The sequence below is a fragment of the Spea bombifrons genome, chromosome 7 (assembly GCF_027358695.1).
Source record: "Spea bombifrons isolate aSpeBom1 chromosome 7, aSpeBom1.2.pri, whole genome shotgun sequence".
In the NCBI taxonomy this organism is placed as follows: Eukaryota; Metazoa; Chordata; class Amphibia; order Anura; family Pelobatidae; genus Spea; species Spea bombifrons.
The window spans coordinates 16003929-16023330 of NC_071093.1; the positions used below are offsets into that span (position 1 = coordinate 16003929).

At 39.0% G+C, this 19402-nt stretch overlaps 1 protein-coding gene across 8 annotated transcripts in view; it reads right to left on the minus strand.

Annotated features, from left to right (window-relative positions):
- Positions 1-1677: 1677 nt before the first annotated feature.
- Positions 1678-19402, minus strand: part of ABI2 (abl interactor 2) — a 51324-nt gene continuing 33599 nt past the window's right edge. For 4 of the 8 annotated variants that reach the window (XM_053471824.1, XM_053471823.1, XM_053471821.1 and 1 more), the window contains 6 exons: positions 17324-17448; positions 16522-16704; positions 11951-12109; positions 3820-3909; positions 2799-2972; positions 1678-2172 (listed from right to left, as the gene is read on the minus strand). In XM_053471824.1, the coding sequence (XP_053327799.1) occupies positions 1997-2172; positions 2799-2972; positions 3820-3909; positions 11951-12109; positions 16522-16704; positions 17324-17448 (907 nt within the window). In that variant the 3' untranslated portion in view covers positions 1678-1996. The remainder of the gene's footprint in view (positions 2173-2798; positions 2973-3819; positions 3910-11950; positions 12110-16521; positions 16705-17323; positions 17449-19402) is intronic. The other 4 variants (XM_053471827.1, XM_053471828.1, XM_053471825.1 and 1 more) reach the window with 1 other exon arrangement.

Sequence of the window (19402 nt, forward strand, 5' to 3'; positions counted from 1 at the left end):
GAGAGATCTTATTACCCTAGCAAACAATAAATAGACCCATTCTATTGCCAGTATTGCTAATTTTGGAATGGTTTTGTTACAAGTCTTTCAAATCAGTGATCAAATAAAATAATTACTTCATAAAACGCTATAACAATAAGGAGGTATATTACACACACCCCATGAAAAAAATAATTACATATTGTGGTGTTGAAAATAAAAAAAACAAAGTCTAAAATACCTGCGACAAATGTAAGGGGCTGAGCAAATACAAAAGTCATGCAATGTCTTATTTATACCAATGTCCCATACAATTATTAGCCTGAGTTTAACCTTTACACTTAATGACCATTCTCTGGGCTGTCACAATCAAATTCTATAATAAAAACGAAGATTGTGCCACAACCTAAGTAAATGTATTCATTTAATTTAGCAATTGTACTTCAGCTGTTCACTGACATGGTTTAGTTTAGGTTTTCATCATGATATTCATTTCAGCAGTCTGGTATTTTATCTTAAAAGAAATCACACAGTATTTTTGTTGTTTATTGGCAATACTAAGTAAATCGCCCATAATGCCTATCTGGAGTAGGTTGCATACATGACAGTCTGCAACAGATAACTAGAAGGGCTACTTCACAAGCAAGAAAATCAAATGAAAGATTACAATTTAGGCCACATTCCACATAGCTCTGGTTTCAAAAACAACTTGTGCTCCCAAGCCTGGCCAAATTGCATATGGTGTAGTAGGCAGGACTACTATTAAATTCTTCTGTCCATGGCAAAAAGATAATAAAAAAAAAAAAGAAGAAAAAAACAACAATTGCGCTCAAGGCACTTGCTTGGTTTGTCTTGTAGAAAATCCAAGCCTAAGCATGTTTAGCTTGAAAGAGGATGTTGCTGAAATAATCCCATGATTAACTCATGACTGCAAGCTCAGCCAGATTCAGTTCAATGTAATACATTTTTTTTAATGATTTACAATTGTAACCACACTGTTTTGTTCACAAATGGTATTATGTTTGTAATAAGGAGGCTATATGTTGTAATCCCCTTGTTTTATGACATCTTAATCATATACAGAAAAGGCTAAAATCTATTTTAGATTTGAAGCCACGAACCTACTTCTTGTCAGCATCCCTGTCTTTTCATGAGTATGGTAGAACATGATTAACAAATCAGAAAATTCTTAAATCCTAAATTACCATCAGTCGCATACAGCTATGACTGCCACCAGCAGGGCATTCTATATTTTTGCTTCTTCAGACTCAGGATGTCTGAGACCACCTGTCTTCATTATACAGTTCTTTAAAAAATGGCATTTTAATTCCTCTCTGCAGTAGGGTTCAACCTACCAAGATGTTTATTTACTAAGGTCGCATATATCCAAACAAAGTTTATAAGCCTACTGTAACAGGCTTCAACCACTAAAGCTGTGTTTATCTAAATCCATCAAACGTTATGAAAAAGTCTGTCGAAATTCATCTCTATGCACATTTAAAGAGCAATAGGCATGTTAGCTTATTTGCAGAATAGTGTGCTTATCTGTTCAGCTGCATTATCTGGACTTCCTAAACAAATTACCTCTCTTTACAGTCATGTCATCATAATGGGATTAAAACACAGAGCAGCTAAGAAAGGATAAGAAAAACTGCATGGAGATTTTGTTGCATATTTGGACAGATGAAGAAGCTGGTAGAGATTTAATAATTTTAATTGCTTGGTCAAATAGCCATGATCCCAGGGCAGTACGAAGAAGGGCTGGATAAAGGGATTATAGATAATAAACAGCCTTTTCACATTTTGAGTCCACTGAACTTCAGAAGATCACCATTAGTCAAACAACGTAAATTATCATTTCATTTAAAGGTAAGAAAAAAGAGGGGGTAAAAAATAAGAGGTTTAACCACATCGATCCTCTTCAGTCTGTTCACTTGGCCCCCTCAAAGGCCCACATAATTCTCGGAAGCCTCAATGGTTCCTGTTGAGGAAGTTTTCACTGCTCCTTATGTAGTCATCATTCAGAATAGTGCATGATTGACTCCACATAGTTGCCTGGGAACAGCCCTGTCACCCCATTCATAACTCCCTCATACCACCCATCATCATTCTTCTTAATGACGTATATGATGGCTCCTTCTTGAAAGGAAAGCTCATCATCTTTATCTTTTGAGTAGTCGTAAATTGCCACAACTGAGGAGACAAAAGCAGACCAGTGTTAGTATTATGAGTTTTGAGAAATCTTCCATTCACCCATTATAATGAATTTCTTTTAAAAAGTTCACGGTTTGGACAGTTACAACTCAAACAATGTAGTACTAACATTTTCATAATGAGTGTTTTTCATTTCTGTCATCCTGAAGTAATCCATCTACTTTAATTTTAAATAACTGAAACTGAATATACACCTTATATAAGTATCTACACAAGCAATTCCATGCTCAATGTGCTCGCAATTTTTCAATGTATCTGCATGCTTACAGTACAGTAACACTTTAAAATATGTATACATCATCCTCCTTAAAACACAATGTAGAACTTGACAGCACACAAAAAACATTAAACCTTATTATACCAATGCCTTATTTTTCAGGATAGCCTTATATCTATGCCATACATGTTGAAATTCCCTAACTGTATTAACTTCCACCACTTCTCATAGGAGGCTTTTCCACTTATCAACCATCCTCTCATTATTGCAATATAAGGAAATTTAAGTCTGACACAGTCATTTTAGGCTTTGACCTCTTGTCCTTTTTTATTTCTTCTATTTCTAAATATACTTTTCTCTTGCATTTTGTTCTTTTTGTTAATCATACCCTTCTCTAAATAGGTCCGTGGGGCCCAAGGAGGATCTTCCTCAGCATATGGATCACTGTACTCAACAACAGCAGCTTCCTCCTCCTCATAATCCTCTGGAGGTGGTGGGGGAGGAGGAGATTCGTCAAATACCGGCTCTTCTGCAGGAGGAGGTGGAGGTGGTGTCTCTGTAACTAAAGGAAAACAACAATCATATTATACTAGAAAATATAAAACTCACCAACACAGCAACCTATGTGGTAAAAGGGCAACTGCCAGACAGAAAATTAAGATCTTGGTATATATACAGAGGTCATTTATAACTTTAGATATATACACGTACACTATATGGACAAACATATTGCGACACCTGACCATTACACCAGAGACTTTTATGAGATTACATTCTAAATACATAATATGTACTTGGCCCCCCTTTGCAGCTATAACGCTCTTCAGGGAAGGTTTAACTGAATTTTGGAGTGTTTCTGTGGGAATTGTTGCCCATTCATCCAGTAGAGACCTGGCTCGCAATCTCCGTTCCAGTTCATCCCAAAGGTGTTCAATAGGGTTGAGGTCAGGGCTCTGTGTGGGCCAGCCAAGTTCTTCCGCACCAAACTCATCCAACCATGTCTTTATAGACCTTGCTTTGTGCACTAGGGCACTTCCCCAAACTGTTCCCACAAAGTCGGAAGCACAAAACTGTCCAAAATGTGTTGGCATGCTGAAGCATTAAGATTACTCTTCACTGTACGGTTTACACAAAGCAGTCAGGCAGGTAACTTCTTTTTTGTTTAACCACAGCTCACAATTTTCTTTACGCAGGTCTTCAATGGAAAACCACCATAATTATATATTTAAAAAAAAACAGAATACTTGAATAAAGCTTAATTCATTTTTAAATCCAGTAACAAACTAAAAACTGGATGACATTAACCTGTGGCAAAAGTAAAGCCTGCAACAGCTTATTATGTAAGTGAAGGTACAAACACTTACTACTTTTTGATTTTCAACTAATTCATAGACATATGTTGAACTTACTGTTTTCTTGAACTCTTGCCACAAATCCCATTAAAGGCAACTGTGGAGTTACTTGCAGGATGGAGGGAGGAGGTGGAGGAGCATGGGATACTGTGGGGAAAGAAAATATTGCAACATGACATCCTGGAATTGGGTATGATGGGGGCACAGCATTTCATCTTTACCATGCATTAATAAAGATGATTATCGTTGCAAATCTTTTATGGACAAATATTTTGCCAACAACAGTTCAGTATTTTTTTCCCACCAAACAAGCGTTGAAGGATTAGTCAGCACATAATTACTATCATATACAACGCTCTCTTATTTTACAACCAGCGCACAAAACGTTACTAACATATTTCTCTGCTCATCTCCCCGTCCTCTGAGTCTGCCGTGTGGTCTTACTCTCCATGTCGGACGGACAAATATGTTTGTATGAATATGAAGGGGAGTATGCTAAGGGAAGGGTATTAAGATGGTAGGAAAATAATGCTGGGTGGGTATGGAGATGAAACATTAGGGGACATGAACATGGAGGGTGATGATGGTAGGGGTTGGAAATTCTGGTGGTAAGGGGATAATGATTGTGGTCGAAGCTGTGAATGAATTACGTGAGGGATATGATGATGGCCAGGTGCACTCTGACACCATACACTTAACCAAACACACACCCACCCACTCTAACACTGTACATGTATGCGCAAAGTCACTCTAACATCATACACACCACTCAAACACTTACACAAACCAATATATATATACACTCCCTGGCCACTTTATTAGGTACACCTTGCCGAGTTGGACCCCCTTTTGCCTTCAGAACTGCCTTCATTCTTCGTGGCATACTTTCTACAAGGTGCTGGAAACATTCCTCAGAGATTTTGGTCCATACGGACATGATGGCATCACACAGTTGCTGCAGATTTGTCAGCTGCACATCCATGGCGCAAATCTCCCGTTCCACCACATCCCAAAGGTGCTCTATTGGATTGGATCTGGTGACTGTGGAGGCCATTCCAGTACAGTAAACCCATTGTCATGTTCAAGAAACCAGTTTGAGATGATGTGAGCTTTGTGCATTATCCTGCTGGAAGTAGCCATCAGAAGATGGGTACACTGCAGTCATAAAGGGATGGACATGGTCAGCAACAATAACAACCTTTCAATGTCTACCACCAATTCCCTCTCTGTCTTTCCCATCTTTCGAAATACACTCTGTCCGCCTTTTCTCCCCGATTCCTCTTCGCGTTGCAGTGATCTACCGGCCTCCTGACCCTACCTCACATTTCTTTGATCACTTTGCTGCTTGGCTTTCCCACTTTCTTTCCTCCACCATCCCTACACTAATTCTAGGGGACTTCAATATACCTACTGATGACCCATCCTCACCAGATGCTTCCAAACTACTTTCACTCTCCTCCTCCCTCGGACTCTCACAACGGACTAACTCCCCAACGCACCGTGGCGGTCATCAAATAGATCTAGTGTTCTCCCGCCTTTGTTTATCTAAGTTCTCCACCACTCCCATCTGTCTGTCTGATCAGCTTGCTTACATTTAATCTCGACATATCACACACACACACACACACACCCTCCCTACCCAAGAAACCACCATAAACCTACCGTAACATCAGCAACCTCAACACTCCACAGCTTTCAGATACACTACGGCCACTTCCCTCAAGTATATCCTCCTCCTCATGTCCCGACACAGCTACAGCTCAGTATAACCATACACTAGCCTCAGCCCTAGATATGGTTGCCCCTGTAACAGTATGCAATCCCCCACACCTTCCACCTCAGCCATGGCATTCCAAACAGACACGCCTCCTTCAAAGGTGTTCATGTACCGCTGAGCGCCTGTGGAGGAAGTCTCGTTCACCTGAAGACTTCATTCACTAAAAATTCTTGCTCCGCTCCTATACTTCGGCCCTCCGTCTCTCTAAACAAATATATTTCGTTTCATTAATCACCTCTCTTTCTAAACTTCTTCCCTCTGAAAACTTATTTCTTCCTTTGGTTTCCATTACCACCTATATGCAGATGACACCCTACTGTATATATTTCTGCTCCTGACCTTTCCCCCTCTGTTCTAACTTGCTTCACTGACTGTCTATCAGGGATTGCATCATGGACGGCGTCCCGTTATCTAAAGCTCAACATCTCTAAGACCGAACTCTTGGTAATCATGCCATCCGCTATGTCTACTTTTCCTGACATCTCTGTTACTGTTGATAACTCCACTATCCAGCCAACAGACCAGGTTCGCTGCCTTGGTGTCACTCTGCTCTCTCCTTCATCCCTCAAATCCAGTCCCTCACCAAATCCTGCCACCTCCACCTGAAAAACATCTCCCAAATCCGCCCTTTCCTCACACAAGACACCACCAAGTTACTAATCCACTCCCTTGTGATATCCCCCCTGGATTATTGGGGGGGATATCCGGTCTCCCCCTCTCCCGCCTTTCACCGCTTCAATCCATCCTCAACACTGCAGCTAGATTAATTTTTCTCTGCCGCCGCTCCACTATGCCAATCACTTCACTGGCTCCCCATAGCCTTTAGAATCAAATTTAAACTTCTAACTCTGACCTATAAGAGCCCTCAACAACTCGGGACCCCCTTACATCTCTTTCCTCCTATCCAAACACACCCCTACCGGCACTCTTCGCACCTCTCATGACCTGCGGCTTCCTTCTATTGTTACCTCTTCCCACTCCCGTATTCAGGATTTCACCCGCACCGCTCCCCTCCTGTGGAATTCCCTTCCCCGTTCTGTCAGACTTTCTGTCCCGTACGTGACTTTCAAAACCTCTCTGAAAACCCACTTGTTCAGGGAAGCCTACAACATTCCTTTACAGTGGCCCCAACCATCATCCTAATCAAAGCCATCTGAACAGACAGCTTCAACACATCGCAACCAGATCAACTCATCCCCATCCAAGCAGTCCTCTCCTATTGTCTCACTCCCCTCAACCACCGACTAGATTGTAAGCTCGCAAGAGTAGGGCCCTCTTCTCCTTTGCACCAGTTTGTTATTGTATGTATGTGTTATTGTATGTGTTTATAAATTGTCCTAATGAATGTAACAGTGCTGCGGAATAGGCCGGCGCTTTATAAATAAATGTAATGTAACGTAACAATACTCGGGTAGGCCGCCACATTTAAAACGATGCTCAATGGTACTAAGGGGCCCAAAGTGCGCCAAGAAAATGTTCAACACTATTGCACCACCACCAGCCTAAACCGTTCATACAATGCAGGATGGATCCATGCTTTTATGTTGTTTACGCCAAAGTCTGAAACTGCCATCTGAATGTCGCAGCTGGAATTGAGACCCATCAGACCAAGCAATGTTCCTCCAGTCTTCCATTGTCCAATCTTGGTGAGCCTGTGTGAATTGAAGACTCAGTTTCCTGTTCTTAGCTCACAGGAGTGGCACCAGGTATGGTCTTCTGCTGCTGTAGCCCATCTGCTTCAAGGTTTGACATGTTGTGCATTCAGAGATGGTATTCTGCATACCTTGGTTGTAACGAGTGGTTATTTCAGTTACTGTTGCCTTTAGTCATCTCGAGACAGTCTGCCCATTCTCCTGTAACATCAACAAGGCATTTTTGTCCACACGACTCCCCCCCCCTTAACTTAAATCCCCTTTTCTTCCCCATTCTGATGCTCGGTTTGAACTTCAGCAAGCTGTCTTGACCAAGCTTACATGCCTAAATTCAGTTTATTCAGTTTGTTGTTCCATTAAAAAAAAATAGTTCAAACTTCAAAGTCTAGAATAAAAAAATCAACTAAATACATTTTACTAGCCATGAGAAAGAGGCTGTACCAAAATTATTTTAAACTATTTCAGGATTACATTTGCACAAGCATTCAATACCCACACACAGGAAAAATATTTACAACTACTAAACATTAGAGGGCACAGTAATCATATAGAGGCTCAAACACTGCTGTGCTAAAACAAAATTACTAAAGATTATAAAACTACATAGGAGATAAACAAGCAAAACACAAGATATGGAAACGGTAAACACAATGAACCTATGGAACAATAGATTAAAATGATAGGTCAAAATCAGCAACCAAACGGCTGAGTGAAGAGAAGGAAGAACTTCAGGAACATACAAAAAGGCCCAAAATTCAAAGTCCATAATCAGCTTTATTTAACCCCTTAATGACAATTGCCGGTTCTGGCACGGCACGAAAAAAAAGTCGATTATGACAAATGACGTGCCAGAACCGGCACGTCTTTAAACGGGTGCAGAAAGCGATCTACGTTCGCTTTCTGCACCCAAACGGCGTTGCTGTAATGCCTCGACCTCGAGGCATTCAGCAACGCCACGATCGGCACCAGGGGCCATGTCTGGCCCCTCCCCGGGGCGTCAACAACCGCCATACATTGTATGGCGGCGGACGCCCGTTTTAAAAGCGTTTAGGAGGCGATCAACGATCACCTCCTAAACTTAAATGGTGTCGCTGGAATGCCTCGATCAGGAGGCATCCAGCGACACCAAAAACTTACCTTTGGATGGACTGTGACCGCTCCGGAGAGCGGTCACAGCCGCAGCTGCCGGTGATCTTCGCCATCTGCAAGATGGCGGCGGCCCGGGAAAAAAAACAATAGAGTTGAAAAAGTTCGCTAGACGGTCTCAGACCCTCTAGAGAACTCTGGCTCCACTTGCAGGTTGAATACAGGTACTGCATTCAACCATGCAAGTCAATGGAGCCCAGTTTTCTAATCACAGTGTGATTAGTAAAAATAAATTAAAAAATAAAATAAAATTAATAATAATTAGAAAAAAATTGTAAACAAAACAGTAAAATGTAAAAATAATTTCCCACTGATGTCACTATCAGGGGAACCTTCAAGTTAAAAAAAAAATTTTTTTTTTTTAAAAAAGGCAAAAAAAATAAAATATATATATAAAAAATATATTTTTGTGAGCAAGTCCTAAAATTAGCACATTAGCTTAAAACAATTCTCGCATGGAGAGAGTTAAAATACTGGCATATTAAATGCCCATGGGGTGTCTACTTTTAGAAAAGGTATGATTTGATGGGGTAAATTGAATTGGCCGGGTTCAACAAGGTCCCAATTAACACGGGGGGAAGGATGGCCACACATCTAATTTCCAATTTAAAAAAATGCACACGTACCAAATGTGGCCTTTTAGTTCCCCAAAAAAATGACAAACCCATGCATGTGGGGTATCACTGCACTCAGGAGATGTTGCTGAACACATATTGGGGTGTCGTGTGACAGCGGCATATACCAGGAGCTGTAAATTCATACATAAAGTAGGTGTGTGGGGGAAAAATACACACAAAAAATACTACTGCAAACTTTGAAAAAATTCTGGTGGTAAAATGTGTGCATGCAAAGAGTTAAAATACCAGCATTTAAAATACCCTGGTGTGTCTAGTTTTCAAAAATATATGGTTTTGTTGGGCACACTGAAATGGCCCGGCTCAAAGATGTACCAAATAGGGCATGGGCAGTGGATCCCCAAATGCCAAAGTTCAACATTGAAAAATGTGCATGTCCCAAATGTGGCCCTTTTGCCCCCAAACAGCCAGGCAAAATCATTCATGTGAGGTATCACTGTACTCAGGAGATGTTGGTAAACACATATTGGGGTGTTTTATGATAGTGACATATACCAGAACCTGTTTATTCATACCTGAAGTAAAATGTGTGTGACAAAACAAATGCAAAAAAATGACTACCACAAAGTTTGACAAATACTGGTGGTAGATATGGTGCATGGAAAGAGTTAAAATACTAGCATTTGAAATACCCTGGGGTGTCTAGTTTTCAAAAATATATGACTTTATTGGGCATACTGAAATGGCCCGGCTCAAAGATGTACCAAATAGGGCATGGGCAGTTGATCGCCAAACGTCAAAGTTCAACATTGAAAATGCGCATGCCCCAAATGTGGCCATTTTGCCCCCAAACAGCCAGGCAAAATCATTCATGTGAGGTATCACTGTACTCAGGAGATGTTGGTAAACACATATTGGGGTGTTTTATGATAGTGACATATACCAGAACCTGTTTATTCATACCTGAAGTAAAATGTGTGTGAAAAAACAAATGCAAACAAATTACTACCATAAAGTTTGACAAAGGCTGATGGTAGAAATAGTGCTTGGAAAGGGTTAAAATACTAGCATTTGGAATACCCTGGGCTGTCTAGTTTTCAAAAATATATGACTTGATGGGGTAAATTGCATTGGCCGGCTTCAAAGATACCCGAAATGGCACATGGGGGGAAGAATTACCAGATTTGGAAAAAATGGCTTTGAAATAGCAAAACGCTACCTGTACTTATTGCCCCATAACGTGCAGAAAAAAGCAAAAAAACATAAAAACATTGGGTATTTCTAAACTCAGGACAAATAGTAGAATCTATTTAGCAGGTTTTTTCATTACCTTTTATAGATGAGTAAAAGATTTTTCAACTAAAAGTTAGAAACAGTCATTTTTTTCTTAATGTTTCACCATATTTTATACTTTTTTTAATAGTAAATAATATGATACAATCAAAACAATGTCATCTAAGTAAAGCCCTTCTTGTCCTGAAAAAAACAATATCTAATGTGTGTGGGTTCAGTAAACGGGAAAGAAGAAAATTACAGCTAAACACGAGCAGCGCAGAAATGTTAAAACGGCCATTGTCACGGAGGGGAAAAAAAGTAAAATCAACCTTTGTCACGAAGGGGTTAATAATTAAAAAGTAGTAAAATATTGTATTGAATTAATACTTAGTATTCAGGAATGCATTATTTAACACAGAGCCCACTTATTTTTATCCGTGAAATTGATATTTATTGAGTAGTCAAGTCCCTTCACATACCATTTTCTTATAATTTTAACTGTTATAACAACCGTTGTAAAACTATCAACATCCTTGCACATGTGAGTTGTTTTAGTCTTAACAATTAACACTTGATACAAATCAGAAAGGTTTTTTTTTTAATCTAACAGCCAAACTTTCAAAGTGGAAGAGTGGAAAGCCATCCTATTTAGTCACTTATAAAAATGGGAAATGTTTGGTTGTAGTCGCAGTGTTCATATGAAAAGAGGCCCTAATAAGATGAAAGCACCACAGTATGCAAAACCTACAGTTAATTGTGGTGCAGGAAATATCCAGGGGTGCGAAAGCTTTGCCGATTCTGGAGTTGATGATTTGCACATCATCAACTACGCTTTGACCAAACAGAAGTCCCACTCTATTCTCCAGAAGCATGCAATAAAATTGTGCACAAGCTTGTAGAATCAACATCAGGCAGAAGAGAACTAGAGATGCATTATATATTACACACATATAACACTTACCTAAGCATCAATGAGCATTGTTTAAAATGCTACACTGTTTAAACATATGATGACATTTAATAGTATGATGTAACTTTTTCAGGACAATCCTCATTGATGGAATTCTCTTTGAGGCAATATTTCCGAAGCATTTACTACTATATATATATTACTATACTATACTATACTATACTACATATATATATTGTAGGTATATACAATTGAGTACCTACAACCGAATCATTATGTTTCCCTTTTATTAATAAATAACTAATCCACAAAAACGTTTAACCTTCCTTGTACATTTTCAACTAAGGCAACTTGAATTTGTCTGCATTTGTTTTTTTAAACCTACCAGTAAATACATTCTCTTCCACAGACATTAATTCCTCAGGCAGTAAATCATTAATATGAAATGTAACAAAGTTGTTTTTTTCTTTGGTCACATGCATACTTTAAGTAGCTAGAGAGGCATTTAAAATCATTAATAAACAAGATTAGCAGAACTGCCTTATTAACTTGTTAACTTACAAGGTGTACTTAAAAAAAATAATCTAAAAGGGTAATTGAAAAATGCTCATAATTATGCAATGTTACACTATTGTAGTACTGAGCACATACTAGACAACCCAAGCAGCTGCCATACTAGCTTCACACAACCATTACAATAACCACTAGACTAGATCAGTGTTGATTGCCACAGTTGAGAAAGCAGCAGCATTTGTGTACAGTCAATTTGAAGATATTTTATATTTTGGAGCAAGCAAGTGAAATGGATACACTGAACTTAATTTATGTACACAACGCATATCTGGTTTCATACCTGGATTTTGGCTGTAAAAGGGTCCTCCATTTATCTGGTTCTGAAGACTCGGCTGTGAGGTCATCGATGGGGGGCGTCGATAGGGAAGCGAACCCCCTATTGTTGGTGGGTTATGCCGAGACACTGGCCTGTTCATACTGTAGAATTGAGCAGGATGACCTGAAAACAGGACAGGTATTTATTGTCGACAGCTACAGCTATATATCACAGTATACAAAATATTGAATTATACCAATGGTTTCTTTCACATCATTTGTATTTTTTACATTTATTATGGTAATCAAAATAGGTGTCATTTTTACCATATACCATGTGCATTATCATGAATCTCACTTTTCCACGCCAACATGGTATAAGAATAAGAAGGTTGCAATCCACATGATGCAGACTACAACCAATAATGTCTGTTTTATTTTTTTTAAAAAAGGGTACCTCACCGAAAGCGACAAATTTTGGCCCCTCAGCATCTCCAGGAAATCTTACAAGAAGTGGAGCAGCACACTTTCTCTTTCTAAATTTCCTTCCAACCTCCACAAAAACCAAGAGACAGAAATGGTGCTGGGTCTGGTATGCCAAAGAGCACAGAATGACACAATATTTTACTGATTGTCCTGATAAGCCCGGTGTTTGCATTGGCATCTATTTTAATAAAGAGGCAAGAGAAGATGTGGCGTTGCAGAAAAGGGACAGGGACAGTGAAGTGGTCAGCGGAGAAGGTAGGGAGACATTGGCAGGGAGTGAAAGAGTGAGGGAGCAACAAAAACATCAAAAGGCAAATAAAAAAAATCCTTTGCCTCTATTTCATTTGTTTCGTTGGAGTTCCCGCCTTGTTCGAACATTTGTATAAATGAACAAAATTGACAAAATTTGTTCCGTGAACAGAGTTGTTAAAATCCTCCCTCTCTCACTCGAGAGAGAGAGAGAGAGAGAGAGAGAGAGAGATACTATGTCCCTGAAAATAAATGTATATATGACAGGAGTAAAAAATACTTTGTTAGGCAACAGTAATATTTTAGAAGCCGAGCGAACTAGCAGGTAGCAGTAAAATAATTAGTGGAAGACAGTTGAGCAAGGGCAACAGTATGGGGTGTGCTGCCTTTTTGTTCAACATTAGTAAAAATGCTTTATATAGATATATGGTGCATGTTGTTTACAGGGGAGATGAGATTTATTTTGGTATGTGTGTGTATGTGTGTACAATTATTAGGCAAGTTGTATTTTTGATGATTAACTTTATTATTGAACTACAGTGCTCTCCAGCAATCCGAAATGTTGAGAGCTTAAACCTGAATATTTAAGAACTGTACTGTTTTCCTTCAGAGTAAATCTGTTTAAGAAGAGCCCACAAGTTCTCAATAGGGTTTAGGTCAAGTGAGGAAAGAGGCCATGTCATTATTTTTCATCTTTAAAGCCATTACTAGCTAGCCATGCACTGGAGCACTTGGATGCATGCGATGGAGCATTGATCCTCATGGTCTTCTTGAAAGATGCAAGCTTTTTGCTGTACCACTGTATGAAGAAAGTGTCTTCTAAAAACCGGCAGTATGTTTGGGAGTTGAGTTTGAGTCCATCTTCAACCCGAAAAAGGCCCAACTAGCTTATCTTTGACGTTTTAACTTATGTGTCTTGTTCAGTGGTGGTCAGGTTTCAGCCTTCCGTATCGTGGCCATGTCTCTGAGCACTGAACACCTTGTACGTCTGCACACTCTAGGTAGGTTGCAGTTCTGGAATATGACAGCACTGGGGGATAATGGGTTCCTGGTAGCTTGATGTTTGATTCTTCTTAAATCTCTGGCAGTTAATTCGCGTCTTTCATTCTCAACACTTTTCTTGCGACCCTGTTGACTATTTGCAACAAAACGTTTGATGGTTCTGTGATCACACCCCAATGTCTTTCAAGACATTTTTGACATTTCAGAGTCAGCTAAATCTCCTTTTCTGCCCACTTGAAAAGCTGCAAGCTGCGTAATAATTATGCACACCTTGACATAGTGTGTTCATCTCCTTAGGCCACAGCCTCCCTTAATACACAAATACACATCACCTGAAATGCTTAAATCCAATAAGCATTCAAATCCAATAAGCATTCAATAAGCTTGGGGTTGGAAAATATGCACACAAATTATGATTTGGTTCAAAATACTCACTTGCCTAATTATTTTGCACACAGTATATATATTACATATATATATAGTTTTATAATTGCTCCTCTGCCGTTGTTCCTGTCCCCATAAATACGATTACTGGAGAGGCCACAGAAGGAGAATGAAAATTAACATTAAAGCAGATATACAATATACAATTGTACAGCATTAACACGTGTTAAAACATACTGGTAGAAGAGCAGGTGCAAGCCCTTCTCTTTCAAGCAAACAATGTATTTTGTATGCACTGCTATATTTTTACACACTGTATATGTGTAATAGGTTTACTAAGGGTGTTTTCAGTAACATGGCTCTGTTGAAAATTAAGCCTCCAGTGTATAATGTCTTGAGAAAGAACAGAAGTTTCTTTATGCATCCACACTAAATATCCAGTCCCAAGCATCTGCTCTCTTTTGCCCAAGACGTGACCCACAGACATTGTTAGCTCCTAAAATTGTCATGAGCAATCCACTGTTGATCTTGTCATTTTCTTGTCCTTCAAATTCACAACAAATACTACAAGAGAAACAGAACCTATTCTCTAAAGTGCTGTCCTCTGAAGATACAGCAAGAGGCATATTCTCAGGTCCAGTGGGATTTGAGAACTGGTAAATAACTCTCCTATAACCTTGGCAACAATTCTGAATGTAACGACAGTCACCTTCCCAAATAAGATGTTTAAAACGGAACTCTAAGGGAGAAAGAGTGGACTTTCCTCATTCTTTTTCAAAAGATGATAGCCAGAACCCTACAGGCCCGTTACCAAAGCTTCAAAATGTAGGCCCATCAAGCTGCGCAATATCAAAATCGAAGTTGTGGGAAAATGTCTAGCATGTATTTGTCTCCATCTTTGCAGCCATCTTTGATTCTTCTTTACGCTAGCCGCCTTCAGGACTTCCTAGTCATATGTCTTCTCTATCCCACCTGTGATACACCTGGCCATGTTCCTAAGCCCTATACCTCTTCTAGTGTATCCAACAAGCTGATAAGAGGCCCCATCTAGAGACATACACCCCCCTTTTGTTTTTTTGGGTAACGTGATGAATAATTTATAGATTAGGTCCTGCCTTCAATATATTGTTGCCAGGGATGGTAAAATGTAAAAAAGGTTCATCTTCCCCCTCAGTGTCCTATGGGGCATTCATATCCGACAGAAGCATAAAAGAAAAGAACTACTGTTCACAGGATATGCCAAACCATACATACATTTCACTGGTCAGAGCCAACTTTATCAGGGGAACCAGAACTGATTTTTTGCCCTATTCTCCATGTCCTGAAGATTAAAACACTACACAATTATTCACAATTATTGGACGAATGTCTGTAAACTAATTGAGAAATTGTGGCTGTTAAAAGGGAAGAAAATGATAACACAACAAATGGTCTAAGATCTAAAGTATAAAAAAGGAACATGGATGCTTATTGTGAACGTAAGTGAAACAGAAAGTCACATTCAGTTGTAAAGCATATAAAGAGAACTGCATGTTTATATCTGTCACACCAACTTCATATTCAAAATGAACAGGTTTTGCACTCTGATGTACAACGTGTCCACCTTTTTCATCCCTCTCTTGCTTTTTATCAGCGTTTTCCTTTTTTTTTAACCAGTCTGTATTTTTAACTCATGTCATACGTATCTCTAGATTGGCTTTACGTTAAGTGCCATTCTGACTGCTATGGTTACTGTAATACAGTAATGTAAAAATGTCTAAACCATCAACATGCTACTAAAAATGGAGCGTTTTTTATTTTTTGTGATATAAAATGGTTTCATATTATTTCATGGTTTCATGATTATTTTTTACCTTGTCCCATTAGTGGTAGACTCATGGCTATGTAAGTACATGGAGACTTTGAATTGCAAGGCAGTTTAATATTGTATATAGACAATAAGATGAAAAAGATCTTGTAAACTAAGAAAAATCATATTATAAAATTAAATAGATCAGTTCTGCTTGAACACCATACTTGGAAAAGTTCAGATATTATTTAGATTTATATAATCCACTCATATCCAGCAGAGCTGGTAAATGGGTAAACAGGATTCAAATAGTGCATCACAATAGTCCGGACTTACAGAAACAAGAAGGGGAGGAAAACTCCTGTGAAAACATTTCGTTCTTTGGAAGTTTTAACAAATTTATTCTAAAATGTGAATCTATTAATACTGTAATGCAGTAAAAAGTAAAACCACTTCCACAACTTTTAGATGAGAAATGTACTTTTTAAAGTGTGAAGACAGAATCCATTCCAGAACCACTGAACTACAGATACACCTTAAGAAATAGGGATACTAAAGAGTGATCAACACAAAAAGCTGTCTGTATCACACATGCAGAATACAGTTTTCTGTGCCCTGGTATCATGCATATAAATGTGGGTGCAGTAACATTTGGGTTTCATCATGAGAGCAGTCCCCACACTCACCTGTAGGAGGAGTAGAGGAAACAGCAGGGGGAGTTGGAGAGGTGAAACCATCAGCAGGGGGTTGAGCTCCTGCAGCAGCGTCTGGGGTGGTTGAGGAGGAGGGGGCAGTAGCAGGAGTATGAGGGACAGGGGCAGGTGTGGAGGTAACAGGGATGGGAGGAGTGCCAGCTGAGCCAGCAGGGGCTATGTGGAAAGAGGAAGATGTGAAGTTAATACGGTAATCATGTTAGCCAGGATTAGAAAGGCAGCTCAGTGTTAGGCATTTAGTAAAGAGAATAGTACTACCATCATTCATTGTGGAGGATGAAAATCATGCACAGGAAAAGGTGTTTAGCATTCTTGAACAGAAAACAAAGTATGTCTGAAGATCTACAGTACAGGATACTGTGTAACATCAAATAGTTGGAGGTGCAACATCATATTTATTCAGGAGAGGAAATGTTGTAATCAAAGATCAATAAAATTAGCCAGGTTGCTCCTATTTGATATATGTACATAACTATCCCAAATATGTTTTTTTTTTTTAGCTTTGCCACACACGAATTCTCTTTCTGGTGTTTTTGTACATGTGAAACCAGAGAGAAACTTACACACTTTGCATTCTGAATTTGTTGATAGGAACTGAATGGGCCAAGCATAAATTAAAAAAACAGGAAAACAAAATCTGAATAAGAAATGTTATAAAACGCTAGTATAAATATAAATTCCATTGGTCCATAAGTTCCATTGACAAAATGCAAAGGTTGAAACTGTGGAGTATTTGTTTGTGAAGCTGATATTTATCCACTGGACTTGGTCTTACCTGGAAAAACACTTGGAGGAGATGGAGTAGGTACAGCAATTGGGACCCCCACGCTGCCACTTCCACTGTTCTCGCGACTGCTGCTTCGACTACTGGGATGACTGCCTCCACTACTCCCACTGCTACTACAAGAATCAAAAATGCAAAGTTAATACCAGAAGTGAAAAAGCAGTCATGTAAAAATGTATACGCTAGATGCATACTGACCTATAATAAGCTCTTCAAACTTTCTGCATTCAAACAGCCCTATAAAAGGAAATCTTTCTGTGGCAAACATTCATTGTTGGCAAAAGCACTCAAATAACATGGATAAAGTGATTTTTCACTATCCTGTAAAGGCTATGTTTAAATCTTAACAGACCATTCTCAAAGCTCCAACATGGTATAAATGTGACTGGCATGCTTTAGAGAGAATGGCTACATATGATTTGCAGAGGACAGTCACTTTTGCAGCAAACAGCCACATATATTCCCATAGATGACCACACACCACACTAAAGCAGAGAATCGACCACACAAGGCGCAGTAAAGGTACAATTTGGCACCATCCACCAGTCATTTGCCCTGTGTGCCAGATGGACTGTCTGGGCCCGGAAGTTATTAAATTAAGCCAAAAAAAAAAAAAACGAGCATATAGAACAAAAAATAATTTTTGTGTAAATTTAGACTTCAAGCAGGTGCCTACACTATGTGCAGGTAAGCATCATTAAGATATCATCACAAAATTGCACAAAAAAGTTAGAAAGATGCAAACCAAGATGCAAGAGGAGGCCACTACCTGACTCCAGGGGAGTGTCTAGCCCGGTACCCAAGTAACCTATGAATGGTAACAATGTTCCTGTTATAATAGGGAAATGGTGGATATACACTCTGACTCCTTTACAAGTATTATAAAAAATATCCTTTTGTCGAGTAATTTAGTTGTAAAATGTGGTTTTATATAATAGAACATACTCCTGTTTTACACACATGTGGTCAAAGGTTCTCCTCTATCAAGGTGTCAAGAGACTCATAAGGATTCTAAGGCTATACCCCAATGGGACCAGTGTCCAGAGATTTCCCTGCTTTATTTCTTCTTTTGCTTTGTGGGTTCTCTCTCGCTTGCTGACTGGTTGTGTTGTGAATGTATAAATTCTATATAAAATGGTTCAATATAATTCAAAGGATATTAGGGCAATATCCTTAATAAATGGATGTATATATATTGGACCCATGTATATTTTTGGATTTTTTCGAATGAATGTTTTTGATTGCTATTTATGTATTTTTATATATAAAAAATGTGGGCCCACAACTCCACAAGGTGCAGAAACACAGCTTAAAAATAAATACTAACCTAGTATTAAGCAAAGCTGCACTACTAAGGCACTACTGGTGACAAAAGACTAATATAATATAATGTATTAACTAATTTATTAACAAATATATTCATTAATATATATATATATATATATTATATTAGTTAATAAATATTTGTTATAATATATGATATTATATTCAGCCTTCAAAACTGTTTCTGTGGGGATTTTTGCCCATTCATCCAGTAGAGCGTTTGTGAGGTCAGGCACCGATGTTGGACGAGTAGGCTTGGCTAGCAAACTCCATTCCAGTTCATCCCAAAGGTATTGGGGTTGAGGTGTGGGCTCTGTGAGGGCCAGTCAAGTTCTTCTGCAACAAACTCATCCAACCATGTCTTTATGGACCCATGTGCAATGGGGCAAAGTTATGTTGGAACCTTCCTCAAACTGTGCCACAAAGTTGAAAGAATACACTTGTCTAAGATGTCTGTGTGCTGTAGCATTAACATTACCCTTCACCGGAACTGGGAAGGGGGCTGCAGGAACAAACACCTTACGTGTTTCAAGCTAAATAGCTCTTAATTATAGGACTATGATTAGGAGCTGTTCAGTTGCTTGAAACGTACAACGTCTTTGTATCTTTCTGCCTCTGTCTCCTTCCCCCAGAATTCCTGTCTTGTTTATGGATTAAGTACATTTTTTGTGGTCTAGGTTTCATATGAAGACTTGAAAAAGCTATGTGCATGGAGGAGACGCCGGCTGCTGGTCTAGTCATACACAA